General features: G+C 42.9%; 1 protein-coding gene across 1 annotated transcript in view; it reads right to left on the bottom strand.

Moving 5' to 3' along the window:
• Nucleotides 1–1468: 1468 nt before the first annotated feature.
• The window catches only part of LOC129854988 (protein inscuteable homolog), a 43397-nt gene continuing 18810 nt past the window's right edge, over nucleotides 1469–26055 (bottom strand). Inside the window, exons 4-12 of the mRNA XM_055922209.1 lie at nucleotides 25854–25977; nucleotides 23861–23974; nucleotides 13632–13757; nucleotides 6986–7157; nucleotides 6216–6394; nucleotides 5835–5901; nucleotides 4720–4875; nucleotides 3808–3884; nucleotides 1469–2900 (exon numbers count right to left, since the gene is read on the bottom strand). Of these exons, the coding sequence (XP_055778184.1) occupies nucleotides 2772–2900; nucleotides 3808–3884; nucleotides 4720–4875; nucleotides 5835–5901; nucleotides 6216–6394; nucleotides 6986–7157; nucleotides 13632–13757; nucleotides 23861–23974; nucleotides 25854–25977 (1144 nt within the window). The 3' untranslated portion in view covers nucleotides 1469–2771. The remainder of the gene's footprint in view (nucleotides 2901–3807; nucleotides 3885–4719; nucleotides 4876–5834; nucleotides 5902–6215; nucleotides 6395–6985; nucleotides 7158–13631; nucleotides 13758–23860; nucleotides 23975–25853; nucleotides 25978–26055) is intronic.

Genomic DNA, 26055 nt, shown 5'->3' with positions numbered 1-26055 from the left:
AACCGAGCCCTGAATGTCAGTCTCATAGATCTGTAGGCTGCAATACTTGGCTGTGGTCCTGGCCAAAATAGCTCCAATCACAGAACCAGTTTTTTCAGCTCCTCTGTGTCCTGTTTTCCACTGTGTCCTGTTCTACCCTGTGTACGGTTCTCCTCTGTGTATTGTTCGCCTCTGTGCCCTGTTCCTCTATGTCATAGGTGTCAAACTCATTCCACGGGGGGCCGAGTGTCTGCGGGTTTTCGCTCCTCCCTTGTACTTGATTGATGAATTAACATCACTAATTAGTTAGGAACTCCCCACACCTGGTTGTCTAGGGCTTTATTGAAAGGAAAAAACAAAAACCTGCAGACACTAGGCCCTCCGTGGAATGAGTTTGACACCCCTGCTCTATGTCCTGTTCTACTCTCTGTATTGTTCTCCTCTGTGTCCTGTTCTCCTCTGTGTATTGTTCTCCTCTGTGTCCTGTTCTCCTCTGTGTATTGTTCTCCTCTGTGTATCGTTCTCTCACACTCTCTACATATTTAATTTGGTTCCAACAAAGAGAGCAGGAGCCGAGTCCATCACAAAGCTCTCTGAACACAGCCCTATGCCTCCTCGCAGCCCTATGCCTCCTCACAGCCCTATGCCTCCTCGCAGCCCTATGCCTCCTCGCAGCCCTATGCCTCCTCGCAGCCCTATGCCTCCTCGCAGCCCTATGCCTCCTCACAGCCCTATGCCTCCTCACAGCCCTATGCCTCCTCACAGCCCTATGCCTCCTCCAGACACCACACACAGCCTTGACTGTTTCAACGCTGGACCACAGTAAAGAGTCAGAGCTGAGCCTGTGCCCTAAGGTGAAATGAGGCAACAGACACAGAGAGAAAGGCCTCAATTGTCTCTCCAAGGACAGGAAAAGGTTGAGAGAACTTTCATCAAACACATGACAATACAAAGCGTGCTGCTCTCCCCACTACTATCATACTGTACTAGTGGAGGAATGGTGCATGTCCCCATGGTTCTGAAACATCCATGACCTGATAGTTCAAAGCCACTAGTGGACCTTTGGACCCACTCCATCTCTCTCTCCGCTCTCTCTCTCTCTGAGTCACGGACAAAGGCTTTGTTCATCCCCCACCATCTTTGTTGGTGATAAAAGAAGAAACTGGAGCATTGTTCCTTGGAGATGTGCTGTACGTCAGGCATTGTAGCAGCTCTCGTGAGAGAAGCATGGCTACAGACTTTGGACCCTCATTAGGCCTTATGAAGGGACACAAGGCATCATTGATTATTTAACAGTAATCTCCTCTGACGTGGTCTCGCTGTGATGAGCCAAGTTCTACCTTTGGTGTGGCATGATACTCTTGTTTTCACTTAGTTTTCTCTGGTCACATTTAGCACAGCAGTGAAGTTCCAACGGGGTCCCTTTCTGAATGGATACCTGTCTTGACAGTGACAAAAATACAACATTCCATTATAAGATATTCTTCCCTTTATTACAGTATGTGCATGTCATACATTATAATAGTAATTTAATAGAGATTGTGGCTTACAACACATGTATGTTTCTTTGTAGCAAATACAATGTTTTAGATCCAAGGCAAGTATAACAGTATAACTTTAAACCATCCCCTCGCCCCGACCCGGGCGCGAACCAGGGACCCTCTGCACACATCAACAACTGACACCCACGATGCGTTGTTACCCATCGCTCCACAAAAGCTGCGGCCCTTGCAGAGCAAGGGGCAACCCTACTTAAAGTCTCAGAGCAAGTGACGTAACTGATTGAAATGCTACTAGCGCGTACCCGCTAACTAGCTAGCCATTTCACATCCGTTACACTCACCCCCCTTTCAACCTCCTCCTTTTCCGCAGCAACCAGTGATCCGGGTCACAGCACCAATGTAACAGTATAACTTTAAACCATCCCCTCGCCCCGGGCGCGAACCAGGGACCCTCTGCACACATCAACGACGGTCGCCCACGAAGCATCGTTACCCATCGCTCCACAAAGGCCACGTCCCTTGCAGAGCAAGGGGCAACCCTACTTAAAGTCTCAGAGCAAGTGACGTAACTGATTGAAATGCTACTAGCGCGTACCCGCTAACTAGCTAGCCATTTCACATCCGTTACACAAGAAATACAGATACAATATTATAGATTTCAAAGCACTTCGTTTCCAAGTAAACCTCCTTTAGGAGTCACCTTCCGCTCACAACAGCACACTAAAATCAGGAACCTATATTACTACCTCACCTGAACAAGACAGGGAAATTACATTTAAGTCTACAGACTTGAGATAATGTAATCAAATACCTTGAAGATACTGTATGTTCCACCAACAACTCATTAAACATATTCTTATCTATAAGTAACAGAACACAATAGTAGTTTCTAATATTTTAACAACCCATTAAATTGGCAGCTGACACAAAATACTGATTCTTTTTATTTCATGCATGGTGGTCCCATGTACACTATGAATGTTGCTATGAGATGAGTTATAACCAATGAGTACCATTTCATGCATGCTGCCTACATGTACATGTCCCCGAGTTTCGGTGTTTTATACTCCGAGAATGTCAGTTCTGTAATTATTAACAGCAATTCCGTTTATGCTCAGATTTTGGGGTATACATTTAATGTGTGCTTTGGGATATAGGGACTGATTTCAGCAACCCCTCCTTTGTCTTGTGTGCTTTTAAGTCTCAGGCTGGAGTGAGTGGTCACTGAGACTCCTCCAGTGCCTGTGCACCCAACCCCTCCGCTCTGGATCATCCTATAAAGCTCTCTTCTCATACAAAGCTCTCTTCCATGTTGGAGCACAGCAGGAAAGAGTCCACCAGTCTGGGCTTGATCAGCTGCTGGTGGTCGGTGGCCTCGATGCTGTCTGGACACCCCGTCGCCAGCCTCCTCAGGGCAGCCTGCAGAGCACAGGGAGAGGGGTGGATCACTGAAGATATTCAACACCTATTTAATCGACTGCACTGTAGCGTATGACGTAGCACAGAATAAATCAATATTGATCACTATAGATATAGTTCAATATAGACTACAGATCGAGATATTGCTGATTATCAGATATAAGTCCTTCAGCTATTTATTGATGGGCTGAGGTTTGACTGACACTGTGCAGTGCAGGACTGCTTCAGTATTCTGTGTTACAGTACAACTGAGAGGGAGCATGGCAGTATGAAATAAGACTACAGTTCTACTCCAACAGGGGAATGTCAAATATCTACTACATATTAGTTAACAAAATGTTCTCTGGAAGCCAACCGTCTTTGAAGGCTGGTTCAACACTGACAAAATCTCCATTATAACCCCTGGCAATGGTGATAACAAATAATCCTATTAAATGTACTTGAGTATAACAAGCAGTGTAAAACAGTGAAGGAGAGAGCCCTTATGTGCAAGAACCGTCCAGCAATATTAATTAAGCCTCTGACTCTTTTACACAGGTCTAAAGAGCTCTTTATCTAGCCTGTGATCTGGCCTTATCCATTATGATCAGGCTGACTGAATGATAAAGGATGAACAGGAATAGGTATGATATGTTTAAACACAACCTGCTTCCTTATATAGTGGGATCTCCTTATGGTGAGAAGACTGGTTCAGATCAAGGACTGCTGTCTTTTTGCCCCGTGGATATTAACCTCTCATTAAGTTATTAGACACACTTATGCACTGGAAAAAATGTACTTCACACAGTGTAGCCCATGTGTATAGGAAATATATTATTTACATTTTTGGTTCACATTCAAACACATTCTCAGAAAAACAACTATTGTAGACAGACAACCATACAAACACTTATTTAAATACACCTACCAGACATGCAACTAGTACAGAGTCACTGTTGTTCCGCTCCGCTGGTGAGCGACACAGTTGGATTAGTCGAGGGACAGCTGGAGAAATGGAAGACCATGGTCAGTTTAGAAACTGTGTTGTCCATTGACCTACACAAAGTTCCTACCATAGGAGGCTGCTGAGAGGAGGACGGATCATAACAATGTCTGGAATGGAGTCAATGGAATAGTATCAACCACATGGAAACCATGTATTTGGTTGAGTTCGTTTACCATTCCATTAAATCCATTAAAGCCATTACTATGAGCCTGCCTCCCCAATTAATGTGCCACCAACCTCCTGTAGTTCCTATGACTACTGTGATTAAGAGAGTAAAAAAGGGTTGAAAAGTATGGGGACTGATTTGACCTGAGGAAACTCTTCCCTAGGAACACATTTCCACCCCAGAGTGAACTTCTATTGAGAGTGGTACACACATGCGTTCATCACACCAAAATGCTGTTTGAGATAAAGATTTACAGCGCTAAAATACTTCAAAGAAAGGTCATCCTAGTCGAGTTATTGAATGCAAATAAGAAGAAATAGGATATTATTTGATATTATTTGTTACTTTTATTTCTTATTTGTATTTTCTTTAAGGTCTTTTTTTTAAAATGGCATTGTTGGTTAGGGCTTGTAAGTAAGCATTTCACTGTAAGGTCTACACCTGTTATTTGGCACATGTGACAAATACAATTTGATTTGATTTGAAGTGGTCTAAATACTATCTGCTTAGGTAGCAGAGAAGCATATGGAGTAGGGGGAAGTTGCTCCTAGACACTGATCTTGGGGCAGTTTAGCATTTCCCCCACTAATGGTTAAGATTTGAATTTGGGGAGGCTGATCCTAGATCTGTACCTAGGGGAAACTTGACTTCAGAGCGAGGGCCTCTACCTTGCAGCTGGATGGCTGTTTGGGCTATGTCCGGGTCTCTGCTCAGACGGGCCAGTGTGACAGCGGCTTTCTGCTGGACCCTCTCGCACGCGGCGCCCTCCGATGGACTAGAGGAGGACGGCTTCTCACCCAGCAGCTGGAGCAGTCTCTCAACACCTAGCAGACACAACACACAACACAGACAGACAGGGGACGTAGACACACAACACAGACAGACAGGGGACGTAGACACACAACACAGACAGACAGGGGAAGTAGACACACAACACACAGACAGACAGAGGATGTAGACACACAACACACAGACAGACAGAGGATGTAGACACAACACACAGACAGACAGAGGAAGTAGACACACAACACACAGACAGACAGAGGATGTAGACACACAACACAGACAGACAGAGGAAGTAGACACACCACACACAGACAGACAGAGGACGTAGACACATCACACACAGACAGACAGAGGACGTAGACACATCACACACAGACAGACAGAGGACGTAGACACACAACACACAGACAGACAGAGGATGTAGACACACAACACACAGACAGACAGAGGAAGTAGACACACAACACAGACAGACAGAGGACGTAGACACACAACACAGACAGACAGAGGAAGTAGACACACAACACAGACAGACAGAGGAAGTAGACACATCACACACAGACAGACAGAGGACGTAGACACATCACACAGACAGACAGAGGAAGTAGACACATCACACACAGACAGACAGGGGACGTAGACACATCACACACAGACAAACATAGGACGAGAGAAACAGGAGAAAAAGACTAATCAAACATGGAGTCAGGGGCTTTAATACACAACATCAACAAGAAAGAGTCAGTGGACAGAGACTAAGAGGGTTGAGGAAGCAGGCAACATGGCAGAAATGTGGGTTTACGTTGTCATCTTGAGGATTATAAGAGAATTGCAATAAAAAAAATGTATCTCTGATTGTCATCTCTCTGTCATCTCCCTCCTTTGATATTAATCAATGTCTCTGTCATGACCAGTGAATACATGTGTGGAGATGTTTAACATGATGTTAGTCTCCTTCACATACATCAAATACTGGTAAAAACAGGTTTTTGCGTACCTTTCTCTTGCAGGACTTCAGGTGCAGACTGCTCGAAAACAGAGAGGTTTGCCAAGATGGTAACCACCTAAACGGACCACAGTCAACAGGGCATACCAGAGATTTGACAACACTCAACACATTTTAGCATGCCTCCTTGTAAAATATGGCAGTGCTGGGCATGAATTACTCAAATTCTACAGTACTTTGAATGATGGTAAATCTGTTTTTATGGAATGCCCTCTTAGGAAATTAGGAAGATAATTTACATGAAGGTGTTTACATACATATGTAACAGGGTAGGTCCCATCCCTTTCCCGTGCGCAGCATTTTAACCAATCACTACTAAAACCATGGTCTTGGTTGAGCAATGATCTACATGTAGATCAGCATGTCCCCTACCTGATCTTTAGAGTAGGGAGTATCAACTCTCTGGCGGTCTTTGCATGCCTGGAGGAGGATGTGGATGGCGTTGAGCTGGAGGAGGATCTCACAGGCCATGCTGTCGAAGAATGTGATGTTGGCAAGGGCAGCAGACGCCAGGAGGAAGACCTCGCCACAGGAGGCACTCCCGCACAACTCTGGAGGAAACACACAAACATTCATCTTCAAATATCACCTTGACCTCATGGACCTTACATTCATAGCTCTACCTTTGAATTTGAGTGGTTACATTTCTGCATCCCCATCCCAAAACTAAGTGAAGGAGCTGCCCGTTCTCTTATTTTTCCTTTAAAGTGTTTCAGAATGAACACACTGATCTAGCCATATCAAAGCCCTGCAGTAGAGCAGCCATGCAGTAGAGCAGCCCTGCAGTAGAGCAGCCATGCAGTAGAGCAGCCCTGCAGTAGAGCAGCCATGCAGTAGAGCAGCCCTGCAGTAGAGCAGCCATGCAGTAGAGCAGCCATGCAGTAGAGCAGCCCTGCAGTAGAGCAGCCATGCAGTAGAGCAGCCATGCAGTAGAGCAGCCATGCAGTAGAGCAGCCATGCAGTAGAGCAGCCATGCAGTAGAGCAGCCCTGCAGTAGAGCAGCCATGCAGTAGAGCAGCCCTGCAGTAGAGCAGCCATGCAGTAGAGCAGCCATGCAGTAGAGCAGCCCTGCAGTAGAGCAGCCCTGCAGTAGAGCAGCCATGCAGTAGAGCAGCCATGCAGTAGAGCAGCCATGCACTCACTGATGAGAGCGGTGACAATGTCCTCCATGCTCTCCAGGAAGCTGCCCAGGTGCTGGGTGGAGGTGTGGTGGGGCGAGGTGATCTGGGCCACCACTGCCGCTGCCTCTGCCCTCGCCGACTCAGCTCTGTTCTCATCGGTCAGGATGTCCGCCAAGCACAGGATCCCATCCACCTATATGAAGGGTGACGCACATGCATAGCACACAATGACAAGCACATTCTGTTATGTCCAATCATCTAATACTAAACATAAGGATAATACGCAAGGCAGTTAACCCACTGTTCCCCGGGCGCTGAAGATGTGGATGTTGATTAAGGCAGCCCCCCACCTCTCTGATTCAGAGGGGTTGGGTTAAATGAGGAAGACACATTTCAGTTGAATACATTCAGTTGTACAACTGACTAGGTATCCCCCTTTTCCTTTTCCTCTCCACCAGGCTACACACACACACACACACACACACACACACACACACACACACACACACACACACACACACACACACACACACACACACACACACACACACACACACACACACACACACACACAGTACAACACACACAAGTCCATTTGGAATTCATCGAAGAAGTCCAACATAAAAAAGAAGAAGAACCTGGCCAAGTACAGTATAACCACATATGATGTAACAAGCCCCGAGCATCTCATTGGATTGATAGCTGCCTTTGATTCATCTAAGAATCCCTCTATAGTAGGCTCTATTTTTAGGCGGTCCAGACAGATAGTTAAGTGTCCTGGGTCAACCCTGATAAAGTGTCCAGCTTATCCCTGGTTAAGTGTCCGGTGCCAACCCGGTTGAGACTTAGCAGTTCTGCCCATAAAGCCATCACGATTAAACAACACCACTACAATGTTACGGCCATCTCCCTCTGGGGCTGAGGGCTCACAGATCTCGCCTACCATTTCCCCAACACGTGCACATCAGGTTTGGGGGAATGTGATTCACGTGTCTCTCAAAATTGTCACCTCGTTGGTGCAGACCCAATGTCTTTGTCTCGTAATATAGTTAAGTGAAACAGGAGTATTCCAATAAAATCTGATTTTATAACGGTAGAAAAAGCGCTGGGCTTGGCGATTATATAATTAGTCACGATGGGGGAAAAAAGTGTGGATGTTCACCCCCCTCCTGCTTTTATCTGAATTCTAATTGGACATTGTTTGAGATGGTCGAGAGGTGTGGGTTGATGTGCATATGTTCGGGGGCGTTGTTTAGGGGTAGGCAAAGTAAAATACACACATAACATGGTTCTGTGTATATGCAGATGTGTGTGAGAAAGAGAGAGAGAGAGAGAGAGAGAGAGAGAGAGAGAGAGAGAGAGAGAGAGAGAGAGAGAGAGAGAGAGAGAGAGAGAGAGAGACAGAAAGACACAGAGAGAAACAGAGAGAGAGAGAGAGAGAGAGAGAGAGAGAGAGAGAGAGAGAGAGAGAGAGAGAGAGAGAGAGAGAGAGACAGAGAGAGACAGAGAGAGACAGAGAGAGACAGAGAGAGACAGAGAGAGACACAGAGAGACACAGAGAGACACAGAGAGAGAGAGAGAGAGAGAGAGAGAGAGAGAGAGAGAGAGAGAGAGAGAGAGACAGAGAGACAGAGAGATAGAGAGAGAGAGAGAGAGACAGAGAGAGAAGCACAGAGAGAGACACAAAGAGAGACACAGAGAAAACCAAAGGAAGTTGAGTAGAGTGATACTTGTCTATACAGTGAACTTTTTCATCCAGGTTTGGAAATAAAATATTTATCCACATGGTGGCAATGTTGCGCAGACAAAGTTCTGGTGCACTTCCCACTACCATAATAAACAGTACCTTAGAGACCTTGCATCTTTGAGCAGTAGTGCCGGTGACCCGGCAAATATACTGTGGAATAAAACTAAACCTTTTATTAATATTAGCAAAAGATTTTACCTCAAAACAGATAACCTGTATAACTCTACCTTTTGAAGGATTTGACGGTCAAGTCTATAATGGAAGCGACCAGTGTTAAAATACAGAGTACCCAAACAGAAAAACATTGCAATAATTGTCACTTTTAGCTTTTTTGTCTCTCTGTGAAAATGTCTACGAAAAACTTTCAGCGTGAGTAGAATTGTTTCGCTCATACAAAGTATCCATCCTAGACACACTTGTCAGCGACATTTCCTGTAGAACATCACTATGAGCTTGATGATAGGACAACTCCGTATTCCTGTCTGCTAATACTTCACCAGCGTGCCGGCACGGCCCATCGACGGGAACAATCCCATCTTCCGCCCACCTCTCCCGTCCATCTCCCCGAAATAAGCTGCACTGAGATGAACTTCTCATTCATATCTTTCAACTGACTTGCCTAGTTAAATAAAGGTTAAATAAAAAATAAAAACTGTAGATCCCAGTTCCAACATTTGAATGTAAAAATTGATTTTATCAAACAAAATGATGCAACCTTTTATCTCTGGGACTCTCAGAATGACAAATCAGAGCAAGATTACTGAATGTAAATACATGATTTACCTTCAGAGGTGAATGTATCAAACCAGTTGCCGTGATAAAAGCGTTTTGTTGTTGTGCACTCTCCTCAAACAATAGCATGGTATTTTTGCACTGTAATAGCTAGTGTAAATTGGACAGTGCAGTTAGATTAACAAGTAATTAAGCTTTCTGCCCAGAAATGTCTATGTCCTGGAAATTTGGCTTATACTTACGGTGTCATTCTAGTCACATTAGCGCATGTTAGCAACAACCATCCCGGTTTAGGGACACTGATCCCGTAGAGGTTTTTAAAGAAAAATGTGATAAATTAAAATATATACCAGTTTCATTGAAGGACAAAAAATGGACAGCTGTGCCATATAGATTGCAAAATAATTGGGTAGAGATCTTCGATGTACCGATTCCATGGCACATGGTTTACAAATTGACACGCAAAACAACACCAGATTCAAAACTTTAAATTGTTCTATGTAAATGACTATACAAAATTCTTGCAACCAACAAAATGTTATATATATGCGGATACAACCTTCCCAGCTCTGCATATTTTGTTGCGAGGTCATTAAATCATTTATTTTGGTACTGACCATATGTAGCTCATTTTTGGTCACATGTCCAGGAATGGCTGAAGAATTGCAACATTTACTCAGAGCTAACACTGCAGATAGCAATACTGGGTGACTTGAACAGGCATAGTCAATTGATTAATAATATAATAATACATTTAGCAAAACATTTTATCTTTAATTTACAATCCGTAGAAGCTATGAGAATAGAAAGGTTCAGAACTTGTGTGAAACATCACAGCACAGTTCAAAAACATATGGCAAATAGAAATCTAATCTGGATGGTGTTAACTTCTTCTGCGGGACAGTTGATGCGATTAGCATGAGGTTGTAAATAACAAGAACGTTTCCCAGGATATAGATATATCTGAAATTGGCAGAAAGCTTAAATGATTGTTAATCTAACTGCACTGTACTATTTAGAGTAGCTATTACAGTGAAAGAATACCATGCTATTGTTTGAGAAATGTGCACAGTTTTGAACATGAAAAGTTATTAATTAACAAATTAGTCACATTTTGCCAGTCTTGATACAACATTTTGAACACAATGCAATGGTTCCTTGCAGTCTAAAACTTTGCACATACACTGCTGCCATCTAGTGGCCAAAATCTAAATTGCACCTGGGCTGGCATAATACATTATGGCTTTTCTCTTGCAATTCAAAGCTGATAGTACAAAACAAATAGAAAAAAAGGTCGTTTTTTTCTTTGTATTTTCTTTTACCAGATCTAATGTGTTATATTCTCCTACATTACTTTAACATTTCCACAAACTACAAAGTGAATGGTACCAAGAAAATGCATATCCTTGCTTCAGGGCCTGAGCTACAGGCTGTTAGATTTGTGTATGTCATTTTAGGTGAAAAAAAAGGGGCCAATCCTTTAGTTAAGAGATAGATGGGAGGGGTTGAATGGAGCTGAAGGGTTGGACTAATAACAACAACATAACAAATGTAAAATATACTTTGCCTGTAAAATGTACACTGCTCAAAAAAATAAAGGGAACACTTAAACAACACAATGTAACTCCAAGTCAATCACACTTCTGTGAAATCAAACTGTCCACTTAGGAAGCAACACTGATTGACAATAAATTTCACATGCTGTTGTGCAAATGGAATAGACAAAAGGTGGCAATTATAGGCAATTAGCAAGACACCCCCCAAAACAGGAGTGATTCTGCAGGTGGTGACCACAGACCACTTCTCAGTTTCTATGCTTCCTGGCTGATGTTTTGGTCACTTTTGAATGCTGGCGGTGCTCTCACTCTAGTGGTAGCATGAGACGGAGTCTACAACCTACACAAGTGGCTCAGGTAGTGCAGTTCATCCAGGATGGCGCATCAATGCGAGCTGTGGCAAAAAGGTTTGCTGTGTCTGTCAGCGTAGTGTCCAGAGCATGCAGGCGCTACCAGGAGACAGGCCAGTACATCAGGAGACGTGGAGGAGGCCGTAGGAGGGCAACAACCCAGCAGCAGGGCCGCTACCTCCGCCTTAGTGCAAGGAGGTGCACTGCCAGAGCCCTGCAAAATGACCTCCAGCAGGCCAATGTAACTTGGAGTTACATTGTGTTGTTTAAGTGTTCCCTTTATTTTTTTGAGCAGTGTATATAGCAGGGATCATCAACTTGATTCAGACTGATTTTTTTCTTGAGTGATGGTCGGGGCAGGAACATAATTAAGCAATAAGGCCTGAGGAGGTGTGGTATATGGCCAATATACCACGGCTAAAGGCTGTTCTTAAGCACCACGCAATACGAAGTGCCTGGATATATATGCCACAAACCCCCAAGGAGCCTTATTGATATTATAAACTGGTTATCAACGTAATTAGAGCAGTAGAAATAAATGTTTTGTCATAACCATGGTATATGGACTGATATACATTTACATTTAAGTCATTTAGCAGACGCTCTTATCCAGAGCGACTTACAAGTACATACATTCATACTTTTTTTTGTACTGGCCCCCAGTGGGAATCGAACCCACAACCCTGGCGTTGCAAGCGCCATGCTCTACCAACTGAGCCACACGGGGATATACCATAGCTGTCAGCCGATCAGCATTCAGGGCTCGAACCACCCAGTTTAGAATTACAAATAATTTGTAGACTGCATAATGACTACAAGAAGCCCAAACAGATATAACGTTTTATTAAAACAAAATAATTTAAATTCTTGCTTACATTTGTATACGATCACGTCTCTCTCTATTATATGTGGTAAGACTTGGGAACAGATTTCCTAAATTAAAATAACTTGGAGCTGATTTGCTGGTGTTTTTAAAGTCTTTTATGTCCAACAAGGAAAATAAAATAAAAAATAAAATAAGCATTAAGAATGTCTACACTGTATTTCTGATCAATTTGATGTTATTTTAATGAGAAAAAAAGTTGATTTTCTTTCAAAAACAAGGACATTTCGAAGTGACCCCAAACTTTTAAACGGTAGTGTATATGTATGTATGTATGTCTCAACTGTTCTGTCTGCGGCTATGGAACCCTGACCTGTTCACCGGACGTGCTACCTGTCCCAGACCTGCTGTTTTCAACTCTCTAGAGACAGCAGGAGCAGTAGAGATACTCTCAATGATCGGCTATGAAAAGCCAACTGACATTTACTCCTGAGGTGCTGACCTGTTGCACCCTCGACAACTACTGTGGTTATTATTATTTGACCATGCTGGTCATTTATGAACATTTGAACATCTTGGCCATGTTCTGTTATAATCTTCACCCGGCACAGCCAGAAGAGGACTGGCCACCCCTCATAGCCTGGTTCCTCTCTATGTTTCTTCCTAGGTTTTGGCCTTTCTAGGGAGTTTTTCCTAGCCACCGTGCTTCTACACCTGCATTGCTTGCAGTTTGGGGTTTAAGGCTGGGTTTCTGTACAGCACTTTGAGATATCAGCTGATGTAAGAAGGGCTTTATAAATACATTTGATTTGATGTATATAAATACATGTATTTACCCCAAAAATATATGTGGGATTGGAAATGATGCAGACAATTACATTGACGGAAGCTACAGTCTATCTGCAATGTTAAAGCTGATCTACCTCCTAAAGAAAATATTTTTAAAATACATTTAAAAAAATTAAAAGCATTCCGCTACTCTCATTGTTAGCATGTTTTCACCTGTGAAAATAAACTTGCGCCCCTGTAAAAATATGCTGTGCGTGTGAGGCCTAATAGTGAGGCATGTAGTAGTTGAGCATTTATACATGCCCACTGGAAAACTAAACATCTCCCACCGAAGCTCTCACTCCAGCAGACCAATGGAAAGATGTCTGTCTGTCTATCTGTCTGTTGGTCTGTCTGTGTTCTGCTGCTTATTAGTAAATACATTTTTGTGTACGTTTGTATGGTTTTATGGTTGTATGGTTCCATGTGTGTGTCAGTTTGCACCTGCATCCATATGTTTCTGTGCAAATCTTTTTGTTTGTGTATCAGACACCAGTAGTGTTGACAAACCACACCTCCACCCAGCACCTGGCAGATTTCTGGAGAGCATGCTGGACATATGCCACTGCCATCATCGGTGAGAACCAACCTCTGAATGTGTGTGTGTGCTAGTGTCTATGCACTACACTACCTTCTCCAGCTGATTGATGCCCTCCTCCACGCAACATATGGAGGCCACCGCCCTCAGGGCGTGTGGGTAGAGGTCGCTGAAGCAGTCCTGCCGGCAGATCTTAAACAAGGCCACCACAGCGCCCTCCTGTGGACAAACAAAAACAACAACACCATTAGCATCATCATTCAGATTAGCATCGCAGACAATGCTCAGTGCTTAACAAGCTAGCCTGAGCTTATGTCAAATTGATAGTCCCTCAAGCCAAACAGACTGTGCTAGCTCAAACCTTCCAATAGCCAAAAGTGCCAAATAGACTTGCCAACAATTGACTATCCAACCAGGCCGAATAGTCAAGCCATTAGTGCTCAGTAGGCTTACCAACCTGACAGGCTAGTCAATGACTCACGTTAACCCTAAGGTCAATGTCCGCACCCTCATATTAAAAACATCCCCCCAAAAATCTGTCAGTTTAAGCTAGATATATCAGAGGTTTTTTTTGCATTGGATGCGTCTCAATCCAACGCATCTGCCTATGTAACACTTCCGCGTCTGCGGTGAAAAGTGACAGAGCTTGAGCAGTGTTTGTCAGAACATGAGACATCCAGAAAATCCCTCTTCTCACAAAAAAGTCTGTAGCGTCCAAACGGTTTGGCCTACAAACTATTATGACCATTACCACGAGCCCGTCCTTCCCAATTAAGGTACCACCAACGTCCTGTATATCTCTCAGATATAGGACAGACACTTCAGAACAAACCTCCTTTTTGGGGGGGACTATCTGTTGTTCCATGTAGTGAATCTGTTTTTTAATGTGTTTGTTTGGGATAAAAGCAGTAAGGCCCCAACATTAATTTAAAATAATTTTTTCATAAAAAAAATTTATACTTCAAGGGGTTTAAAAATTCGAATTCAAATAGACAAAAATTAACCTTCGTATGACCTTCTTAAAACAATTCCGTACAGCTTAATAGTACCCCACCCCTCCACTGGCTTAGACTCTTACGGGTTAAAGGCCCAGTGCAGTCAAAAACAAGATATTTCTGTGTTTTATATATATATATATATATAAAATGATGATAATGCTCCAGTGGAAGAGCTGTTTGAAAAAGACTGTCTGAAATTTCAGCCTGTTTTGGCAGGGTTGAGTTTTAGCCTTCCTGGTGACATCACCAGGCGGTAAATTAGTTAATAGACCAATAAGAAAGAGCATCTCTGCCAATAACATTTAGTTTTCAGTTTTCCCCTCCTCACTCAGGCCATTCCCAGACAGTCCTAGCCAAATTCTTGCTTGAGTAATGTATATTTGCTAAGAAGCTATTTTTGTTTATTTTTGACCATTTTATTTGAAAACAATCACAGCAAGGTTATTAATTGTTACCCAGAAATGATTTGATATTGAGATAAAAACGACCTTTAAAGCTACAATATGTAACTTTTGGGAGACCTGACCAAATTGACGTAGAAATGTAAGTACTAGATCTGTCATTCTCATTGAAACCAAGTATAAGAAGCGGTAGATCTGTTCTGTGTGCGCTTAAGTTTAGTTTTTGCATCTTTTATTTTCAGTTTTGTACACCAGCTTCAAACAGCTGAAAATACAATATTTTTGTTTGTGGAAAATATAGTTCACAGCGGTTTAGACGAGACAATGATTCTCTACACAAATGACTGTTTGTTGTGTCACATAAACTGACATTAGGCTAACTATTAAAATTTTAGCAAGCAGGAAAATATGCAATTTCTGCATAGTGCACCTTTAATAGTGTCTGATTAATAAACTTGTTAATCATTATTCTCTTGTTTGATATGCTGCCTATAATGGCTGTTTATCTCTTTTTAAATGCAGATAAGGGCAATTCCACCACACATACAGCAAAAAAACGTCATTCTGTTACAAAACTTTGCATCTGTACTGTTCTTCAAGTAAATGTGTTTTTGTAAAATGTCCTGTGGAAATTGTTAAAAGTAGTCATTGTGCATAGAGTTGTATGGTTTGATTAACTTAACAATCATAGATTTGTGTCTGGCATACATTTTAAAGTGAGAAATCTTAGTCTCAGCATCAATATGTTAACGTGGAATTGCCCCTAACAAACATAAGCAATCCGTAGTATCCACAAGCAGTCATTTCCTCTCGCAAAACCACTTGCTGACAGAATTCTATTCAACATGGAGATTGATAGAATGACCTGCAAGAAAAGGTCCTATAACTACCGCCATTATTCTAATAAGACCTATTATAGGAGGTGCTGGTAAGTCTCATGCACAGATAGGGCCATAGCCAAGCCTGGAGTGGCTAATCGTCTTGCCCCCTACACCCTAACCGCTCTTCCCTGATCTGCCCACGCAATACAGTCCCTAGAAGACCAAACGCACCATCCATTTTAGCCAATCCCTGAGCAGTATTCTTCATGACATCTTCCAACCATTCTAAAGAGCGTCAGAGCCCCAAAACAAGTTATTATTTTCAATCTGGAGTCCTGTAATGCTTTCATTCTTTTTCTGTGACGCAGGTGTTGTTAGCCTTCTCAGGTTAGCTATTTTTATTTAATTTAATTGAACTTTTATTTGACCAGGAAGTCCCTTGAAATAAATAACATATGTTTTGAGGAGACTGGTAACTGGTACTGTTACAGTAAAATAGTGATGACAAAGGTAGGAAGGAGGTTTACCTCTGCTTTATATCAAATCAAATGTTATTCGTCACACGCTTCGTAAACAACAGGTGTGGACTAACAGTGAAATGTTTACATACGGTCCCTCCCGAACGATGCAGACAGAAAGAAAATAGAAAAATATGACAAAAGTAAAACATGTAGTATTTAAAGTAATAATAGATACACAATATGTAACAATGACTTGGCTTCATGCAAGGAGTACCAGTACTGAGTGAATGTGCAGGGGTACAAAGTAATAACTTGGCTATATACAAGGAGTACCAGTACTGAGTGAATGTGCAGGGGTACAAAGTAATAACTTGGCTATATACAAGGAGTACCAGTACTGAGTGAATGTGCAGGGGTACAAAGTAATAACTTGGCTATATACAAGGAGTACCAGTACTGAGTGAATGTGCAGGGGTACAAGGTAATAACTTGGCTATATACAAGGGGTACCAGTACTGAGTGAATGTGCAGGGGTACAAAGTAATAACTTGGCTATATACAAGGAGTACCAGTACTGTGTGAATGTGCAGGGGTACAAAGTAATAACTTGGCTATATACAAGGAGTACCAGTACTGAGTGAATGTGCAGGGGTACAAAGTAATAACTTGGCTATATACAAGGAGTACCAGTACTGAGTGAATGTGCAGGGGTACAAAGTAATAACTTGGCTATATACAAGGAGTACCAGTACTGAGTGAATGTGCAGGGGTACAAGGTAATAACTTGGCTATATACAAGGAGTACCAGTACTGAGTCAATGTGCAGGGGTACAAGGTAATAACTTGGCTATATACAAGGAGGACCAGTACTGAGTGAATGTGCAGGGGTACAAAGTAATAACTTGGCTATATACAAGGAGTACCAGTACTGAGTGAATGTGCAGGGGTACAAGGTAATAACTTGGCTATATACAAGGAGTACCAGTACTGAGTCAATGTGCAGGGGTACAAGGTAATAACTTGGCTATATACAAGGAGTACCTGTACTGAGTGAATGTGCAGGGGTACAAGGTAATAACTTGGCTATATACAAGGAGTACCAGTACTGAGTGAATGTGCAGGGGTACAAGGTAATAACTTGGCTATATACAAGGGGTACCAGTACTGAGTGAATGCGCAGGGGTACAAGGTAATAACTTGGCTATATACAAGGAGTACCAGTACTGAGTGAATGTGCAGGGGTACAAAGTAATAACTTGGCTATATACAAGGAGTACCAGTACTGAGTCAATGTGCAGGGGTACAAAGTAATAACTTGGCTATATACAAGGGGTACCAGTACTGAGTGAATGCGCAGGGGTACAAAGTAATAACTTGGCTATATAAAAGGGGTACCAGTACTGAGTCAATGTGCCGGAGTACAAGGTTATTGAGGCACATATGTACATATAACTGTTATATGCACAAATATTTCTCTAAATCGGCCATTCATTTCCTTGCACCCTATGTTGGGAATCATCTCCAAAAGACGATTACATTGGATGCTTTAGAGTCCTTCGGTAAATTCAGACAACTGACAGATGCGTTTTATAATAACGGAGTATGTGTTTGTTTTAATTGACTGTGTTTTGTATCTATATATATGTATTTAATGTGTTTATTGTCTTTATTTATGTGTATCTATATGTGTATTTAATGTGTAAATGATCTTTATTTATATGTATCTATATGTGTATTTAATGTGTATATTGTCTTTGTTTATGTGTATCTGTAACGCTCTAGGTGTCGGGGTGTTTGTGGAATCAGACGCAGGAACAGCAGAGCTTCAATACCAAAAATGTCCAAACCGGACTACTGGGTGTCAAAGAAACACCTGTCTTCAAACATGAAGACAAAACCAGTACACAAACACGAACTACTCCCGAAATCCAAAGAAACAGACGAACAATCCCGCACAAAGAAGCAGACAGGCTGGCTGACTAATAAAGCCACCCTGATTGCCAATTCCCTCAAACCAGGTGATAACCATAAACACATAAGGAGGGGGAGGAAAAAGAGTCAGTAGCAGCTAGTAGGCCGGTGACGACGACCGCCGAGCGCCACCCGAACGGGAAGGAGAGCCTGCCTCGGCTGAAGTCGTGACAGTATCTATACATGCCTGTTGTACATGTGTCACGTTCATTGTAATGAGGAAACCAAGGCGCAGGGTGGTATGCGTACATTCTATTTATTAAAACTAATGAACAATGAACAAACTAAACAAAATAACAAAACGAACGTGAAGCTATATAATACGAGTGCTGACAGGAAACTACACAACTACACTGTCGCCGGAAGCTCTGGATTGGGTACTGTCGCCGGAAGCTCTGGACTGGGTACTGTTGTCGGAAGCTCTGGACTGGGTACAGTCGCCGAAAGCTCTGGACTATGGAAGTGCACTGGAAGCCTGATACGTGTGCCGGAACTGGTGGTACCGAGCTGAGGACACGCACCTCAGGGCGAATGCGGGGGGGAGGAACAGGACGTACTGGACTCTGGAGGCGCACTAGAGGCCTGGTGCGTGGTGCCGGTATTGGTGGTACCGAGCAGAGGACACGCACCTCAGGGCGAGTGCGTGGAGGAGGAACAGGACGTACTGGACTCTGGACTCTGGACTGGGCCGTGGAGACGCATTTGAGATCCGGAACGTAGAGCTGGCTCAATACGTCCTGGCTGGATGCCCATTCTAGCCCGGAAAATGCGAGGAGCTGGAATAGAGCGCACCGGGCTAAGAATGCGAACTGGAGACACCTTGCGCATCTCTGCATAACACGGTGCCTGACCAGTTACACGCTCTCCACCGTAAGCACGAGGAGTTGGCTCAGGTCTCCAACCTGACTCAGCCAATCTCCTCGTGTGCCCCCCCCAAAAAAAATTCATTGGGGCTGCCTCTCGGACTTCCGTGCTAGCCGTGTCCCCTCATATCGTTGCCCTTCCTCCTGTGCTGTTTCTACCTGCCTCCATGACAGAGTCCTGTCCCCTCGGTACTTCTCTTCATAGTATCGCCGTTCCGCCTTCGCTGCCTCTATCTCCTCTTTAGAAAGGCGATACTCCCCCGGCTGTGTCCAGGGTCCTACTCCATCCAGTATCTCCTCCCAGGTCCATTTCCCCATTAAACTCTGCTCCTCCTTTTCACGCTGCTTGGTCCTTTTATGGTGGGTTCTTCTGTCACGTTTGTTGTAATGAGGAGACTAAGGCGCAGCGTGGTATGCGAACACTGTATTTATTAAAACGATTGAACACTGAACAAACTAAACAAAATAACAAAACGAACGTGAAGCTATACAATATGAGTGCTGACAGGCAACTACACATAGACACGAACCCACCCTCGTCACACCCTGACCTGACCAAAATAATACAGGAAAACATAGATAACTAAGGTCATGGCGTGACAACATGCTTCTTTTTTGTATTGTACAGGGCTCATTTGTAAAAGACACTTTAGTCTCAATATGATTTCCCTGTTGAAATAAAGGTAAGTAAAATAATTAGATAGTAAACAGTAACAGCAAGGTATGTGATGAGTTAAAAAAGTTTGTGCAAAAAGGGTCAATGCAAATAGTCCTGGTAGCTATTTGGTTAACTATTTAATGAACTATTTAGCAATTTATGGCTTGTGGGTAAAAGCTGTTCAGGGTCCTGTTGGTTCCAGACTTGGTGCATCGGTACTGCTTTCCATGCAGTAGCAGAGAGAACAGTCTATGACTTGGGTGGCTTGAAACTTTGACAATTTTTAGGGCCTTCCTCTGACACCGCCTGGTATAGAGATTCTGGATGGCAGGGAGCTCGGCCCCATTGAGAGCATCTGGACTGGCTGCATCACCACTTGTTAAGACAACTGCTTGGCATCCGACCTCAAGGCGCACCCCACTGCCAGGTCTCTGACCTCCTCCCTATAGGCTGTCTCATCGTTGTCGGTGATCAGGCCTGCCACCGTTGTGTCGTCAGCAAACTTAATGATAGTGTTGGAGTCGTGCTTGGCCACGCAATCGTGGGTGAACAGAGAGTAAAGGAGGGGTAAAGGAGTAAAGGGCCCCAGTGTTGAGAATCAACGTGGCATATGTGTTGATGCCCACACTTACCACCTGGGGGCGGCCCGTCCGGAAGTCCAGGATCCAGTTGCAGTGGGAGATGTTTAGTCCCAGAGTAAATAGCTTAGTGATGAGCTTTGTGGGCAATATGGTGTTGAACGCTGAACTTTAGTCAATGAACAGCATAGTCACTTAGGTGTTCCTTTTGTCCAGGTGGGAAATGGCAGTGTGGAGTGCGATTGAGATTGCGTCATCTGTGAATCTGTTGGGGCGGTATGCGAATCCAATTGCAGTCGAATTACGGTCTTGTCTCATCGCTGCAACTGCCCAGCAGGCTCGGGAGAGGCGAAGGTCGAGTCATGCGTCTTTCGAAACGTGTCCCGCCAAATCGTGCTTCTTAACCTGTTGAGGATGGGGGCGCTGTTGTCACTATTTATGCTAATCGTGTAATTTTTGAAACGGCTTCCCACAAAATTCTTGATCGTACAATATGCATATTATTATTATTATTGGATAGAAAACAGTCTATAGTTTCTATAGGAGTTGAAATTTTGTCTCTAAGTGGAACAGAAGTCATTCTACAGCAATTTCCCTGACATGGAGTCAGATTTCAGAAATTTTGGCCCCTGATCTGGAGTCAGTTAAAAGGCCGCAGTTATTGCTATGAGTATACGGACACTGCTTACGTCTTCCCCTGGATGCCTTTACGTGATGACGATTTGAATGGGGTCGATTGCGCGTTCACAGGCACTACAAATTAAAAAACCCTGTAGCTAGGAACTCTTTTCTTGCTGCGTAATGCGCCTGGAGGACATCGACCCGCACTTGTTCCAAGCATTAGTGGAGGGAGTAATATTACTCTGGTCATGTTTCTACTCGTTATGGGAGTTAAAAACATCATAAGGTAGTTAATTTAAAGCGTTTTATAGCAATTTATATCCGTTTAGTGCGATTTTGGGACATTTATTTCTGAAACGCTGTGAATTGCTGGGCACGCTTCCAGTTCATCCCGAACGCAGTTGGCATTTCCACATGGCAAGAGGATAGCTTTCCACCAAAAGACGATTAGACCCAAGAAAGGATCCTTTGCCCAAGATACTGATGGAAGAACAGCTCAAAGTAGGACATTTTTATTATGATAAATCGTGTTTCTGTCGAAAAATGTTAGTGGCTTAGGACGCCATGTTTTTTGACGTAGCTTCGCTTGGCGCAAACTGTATTGAAAAGTAAGGATAATTTAAAAAATGTAATTCCGCGATTGTATTAAGAATTAAATTGTCTATCAATCCCTGTCCACCCTATATTTTTTAGTCACGTTTATGAGTATTTATGTATAAGAGTAGATCACTGTCTAATATGGCGCACGGACATTTTCTCACCAGCTGGGCTACATTTCACATTGTCTAACCATGATTTTGGTGGCTAAATATAAACATTTTCGATCAAACTCTATATGGATTGTGTAATATGATGTTACAGGAGTGTCATCTGAAGAATTCTGAGAAGGTTAGTGAAAAAATTAATATATTTTGGCGATGTTGACGTTATCGCTCACTTTGGCTAGAATAAATGCTGGGCTGCTATGTGCTATGTGCTATGCTAATATAACGATTTATTGTGTTTTCGCTGTAAGACACTTAGAAAATCTGAAATATTGTCTGTATTCACAGGATCTGTGTCTTTCGATTAGTGTATGCTGTGTATTTTTACGAAATGTTTGATGATTAGTAAGTAGGTAAACACGTTGCTCTATGTAGTTTTTCTAGTCCATTTGTGACGGTGGGTGCAATTGTAACCTATGCCATCTACCTGAAATATGCACTTTTTTCTAACAAAACCTATCCCATACCATAAATATGTTATCAGACTGTCATCTGATGAGTTTTTTTCTTGGTTAGGGGCTATAAATATCTTAGTTTAGCCGAATTGGTGATAGCTACTGGTGTTGGTGGACAAATAAAAGATGGTGGATTATGCTAATGTGTTTTTAGGTAATAGATGTACATCTTTACATATTGTGTCTTCCCTGTAAAACATTTTAAAAATCGGACATGTTGGCTGGATTCACAAGATCTGTGTCTTTCATTAGCTGTATTGGACTTTAATGTGTGAAAGTTAAATATTTTAAAAATATATATTTTTTGAATTTTGCGGCACTGGTTTTTCAGTGGGGGTGGGGGGGGAGTGCCGCTAGCGGCACCCTCATCCTAGACAGGTTAACACCCGCCCACGTAACCCGGAAGCCAGACGCAACCATGTGTCAGAGGAAACACCGTCCAACTGACGACCGAAGTTAGCCTGCAGGCGCCCGGCCCGCCACAAGGAGTTGCTAGAGCGCGATGAGCCAAGTATAACCACCCCGGCCAAACCATCCTCTAAAGCTGGGCCAATTGTGTGCCGCCCTGTGGGACTCCCAGTCACAACTCCCGGTTGTGATACAGCCTGGGATCGAACCCGGATCTGTAGTGACGCCTCAAGCATTGTGATGCGATGCGTTAGACCGCTGCGCCACTCGGGAGGCCCAGGAATGATTTCTTAACCAACCAGAGATGCTGTATGAGGAAAGGTAGAGGGGAGCGATAGATTTAACAGAGGCAGCCAGTCTGCGTGATCAATTCCCATTCCTAATGGGAACTGACACTACTGATCTCATCTGGCAACAAGTAAGCTATGCTTTTGTGTGTAATGTGTATCAATTTATGCAAGCATGCATGCATGTGTGTGTGTGTGTGTGTGTGTGTGTGTGTGTGTGTGTGTGTGTGTGTGTGTGTGTGTGTGTGTGTGTGTGTGTGTGTGTGTGTGTGTGTGTGTGTGTGTGTGTTGATGGGCTGAGTCTCCCACACGGAAGAGTCTTATCAAGAGCATCCTGGAAGCATCTGGTTGTCTAATGACCAAAGGGACGTAGTGTCTGGCCTGTCCTCTCTAATGACCACAGGGATGTAGTGTCTGGCCTGTCCCCTCTAATGACCACAGGGATGTAGTGTCTGGCCTGTCCCCTCTAAAGACCACAGGGATGTAGTGTCTGGCCTGTCCCCTCTAATGACCACAGGGATGTAGTGTCTGGCCTGTCCCCTCTTATCTCTTGGAGCATATGACTATGTAGCTGTAGAGATATACTGTATATGTATAGTATGGTAGTTGGGTGGGTGGTAGGTGGGCAGGACTGATTGCCCAATCCCAAACCGATCCTTAGCTCCTTTATGGTCTGCAAGGAAGAGTGAACAGGGATTTACAGGGGCCCATGGATCTGTTTGGGATTGGGCCAATGGTTCATGTGGAGGGATGGGGAAGTGGATGGCCAAGAGAGGTGGAACTGTGTGAACATGGGGATTGTAGCAGGGTCATGTTCATTAGGCATTACCGTTGCATGATATGTAAAAAAAAATATCAGTTGTGTTCCCTAATGAACACGGCCCAGAACATCATCCCTTAGATGACCGTCATCCTACGTATATGCAGACAGAGGGGTGTGTCTGTCTGAGGGGGTGTGTCTGTCTGAGGGGGTGTGTCTGTCTGAGGAGGTGTGTCTGTCTGAGGTGGTGTGTCTGTCTGAGGGGGTGTGTCTCACCTTAGCGATGATTCTGCAGAGCTGCGGGCCGTCCTGGGTGAGGGAGAGCAGGTTGCTGATGGCACTGCCTATGGTGTACATACTGTCTGACAACTCAATCTGCCTGATCAGGATCTGGAGAGGACCGGCACACACAAACACACAAACACACACACACACACACACACACACACACACACACACACACACACACACACACACACACACACACACACACACGAGTGCCATGACAAAACCCCTGACATACCATTGAGACATCTCTTTCCGAAAGGGAAACATCAAAGCTAAATTTCAGTGAAAGGAGGAAATTCTGAATTTATACGATATAGAAGATCAATACTAGAACTAATTTATGATTATATTATGGATATTTAAACTGAGCGTAAATTCATTATTTGAATAAGGGTTACATTTTCTATTGAACTCAATATGCAATTCGTTAATAACAGTTCATCAGTGGTGGAAAAAATATCCAATTATTATACATAAGTAAAAGTAAAGATACCTTAATAGAAAATTACTCAAGTAAAAGTGAAAGTCACCCAGTAAAGTACTACTTAAGTAAAAGTCTAAAATCATTTGGTTTTAAATATAGTTAAGTATTAAAAGTACATTTAATTGCTAAAATAGACTAAAGTATCAAAAGTAAAAGTATATATAATTACAAATTCCTTATATTAAGCAAACCAGACGGCACTATTTTCTTGTTTTTAAAATGTACGGATTGCCAGGGGAACACTCCAACACGCAGATATAATTTACAAACTAAGCATTTGTGTTTAGTGATTCCGCCAGATCAGAGGCGGTAGGGAAGACCAAGGATGTTCTCTTGATAAGTGCGTAGATTTTACCATTTTCCTGTCCCGCTAAGCATTCAAAATGTACTTTTGGGTGTCAGGGAAAACGTACGGAGTAAAAAGTATATTATTTTCATTAAGAATGCATTGGAGTTAGTTAAAGTTGTCCAAAATATAAATAGTAAAGTAAAGTAAAGTACTTTAAAGTATTTTTACTTAGGGTGCGTTCGGAAATTCACTCTGGCTATCTACTCCGATTTCAGAGCACTCTCGTCTGAGTGTACCAGAGTGCAGAATAACTGACAAATTTACGAACGCTCAACACCCGTTGAATAGTGCCGGTGTCATTAAACGTTGACAAAAAAAACTTCATTAAATTGTTTCCAGCAGCACAGTTACAGTCACCAACACCCTTGATAACATGAAATCAGCCTGGCCAGCTCTGCTAAGGCCAGTAAAATGGTTGGAGGGAGGTGTTCTCTCATTTGTGTCTGGAAATAACTAGCAAGCTAGCCAACGTTAGCTTGGGTGCTTGACTGCCGTTGTTGCTAGACAACGCTCTGAATTTACAAACGCCCAGAGGGCACTCTGAGCGCACTCCAGATTGAATTTACGAACCCACTTTTAAGTACTTTACACCACTGCAGTTGATACTGTTGTGATAATTTATTATAATTAAGAGAGACTGAAAAACAGCTTCTATCTCAAGGCCATCAGACTATTAAACAGCCATCACTAACATTGAATAGCTGCTGCCAACATACTAACTCAAATCTCTAGCCACTTTAATAATAAAAAATTGGATGTAATAAATGTATCACTAGTCAATTTAAACAATGCCACTTTATATAATGTTTACATTCCCTACATTACTCGTTTCATATGTATATACTGTACTCTATACCATCTACTGCATCTTGCCTATGCCGTTCGGCCATCGCTCATCCATATATTTATATGTACATATTCTTATTCATTCCTTTACACTTGTGTTTATAAGGTAGTTGTTGTGAAATTGTTAGATTACTTGTTAGATATTACTGCACGTTTGGAACTAGAAGCACAAGCATTTCGCTACACTCGCATTAACATCTGCTAACCATGTGTATGTGACCAATAAAATTTGGATTTGATTTGATTTTAAGGCCTAATTATGACTAAAAAAGAGAGTTATGGGTGTGGTCAAAGCCTCATACCTGGATCTCATTGGCCAGGGCCATGTCAATCATGTGGCTGAATGAATCGCTGACATCGGTGAGAATCTCGTTAATGGCCTCCCTCATGGACTTCAGGAAGAATTCGTCCTCAGTATGAAGGCATCTGTAGAAGAGAGGGTTTGGATAAACCTTGAACATAAACACTTAGTGAGCTACTGTATTCAAATGTGTACGACAATTT

The sequence above is a fragment of the Salvelinus fontinalis genome, chromosome 5, assembly GCF_029448725.1.
Source record: "Salvelinus fontinalis isolate EN_2023a chromosome 5, ASM2944872v1, whole genome shotgun sequence".
Classification (NCBI taxonomy): domain Eukaryota; kingdom Metazoa; phylum Chordata; class Actinopteri; order Salmoniformes; family Salmonidae; genus Salvelinus; species Salvelinus fontinalis.
This window is presented reverse-complemented; position numbering and strand designations above follow the sequence as displayed.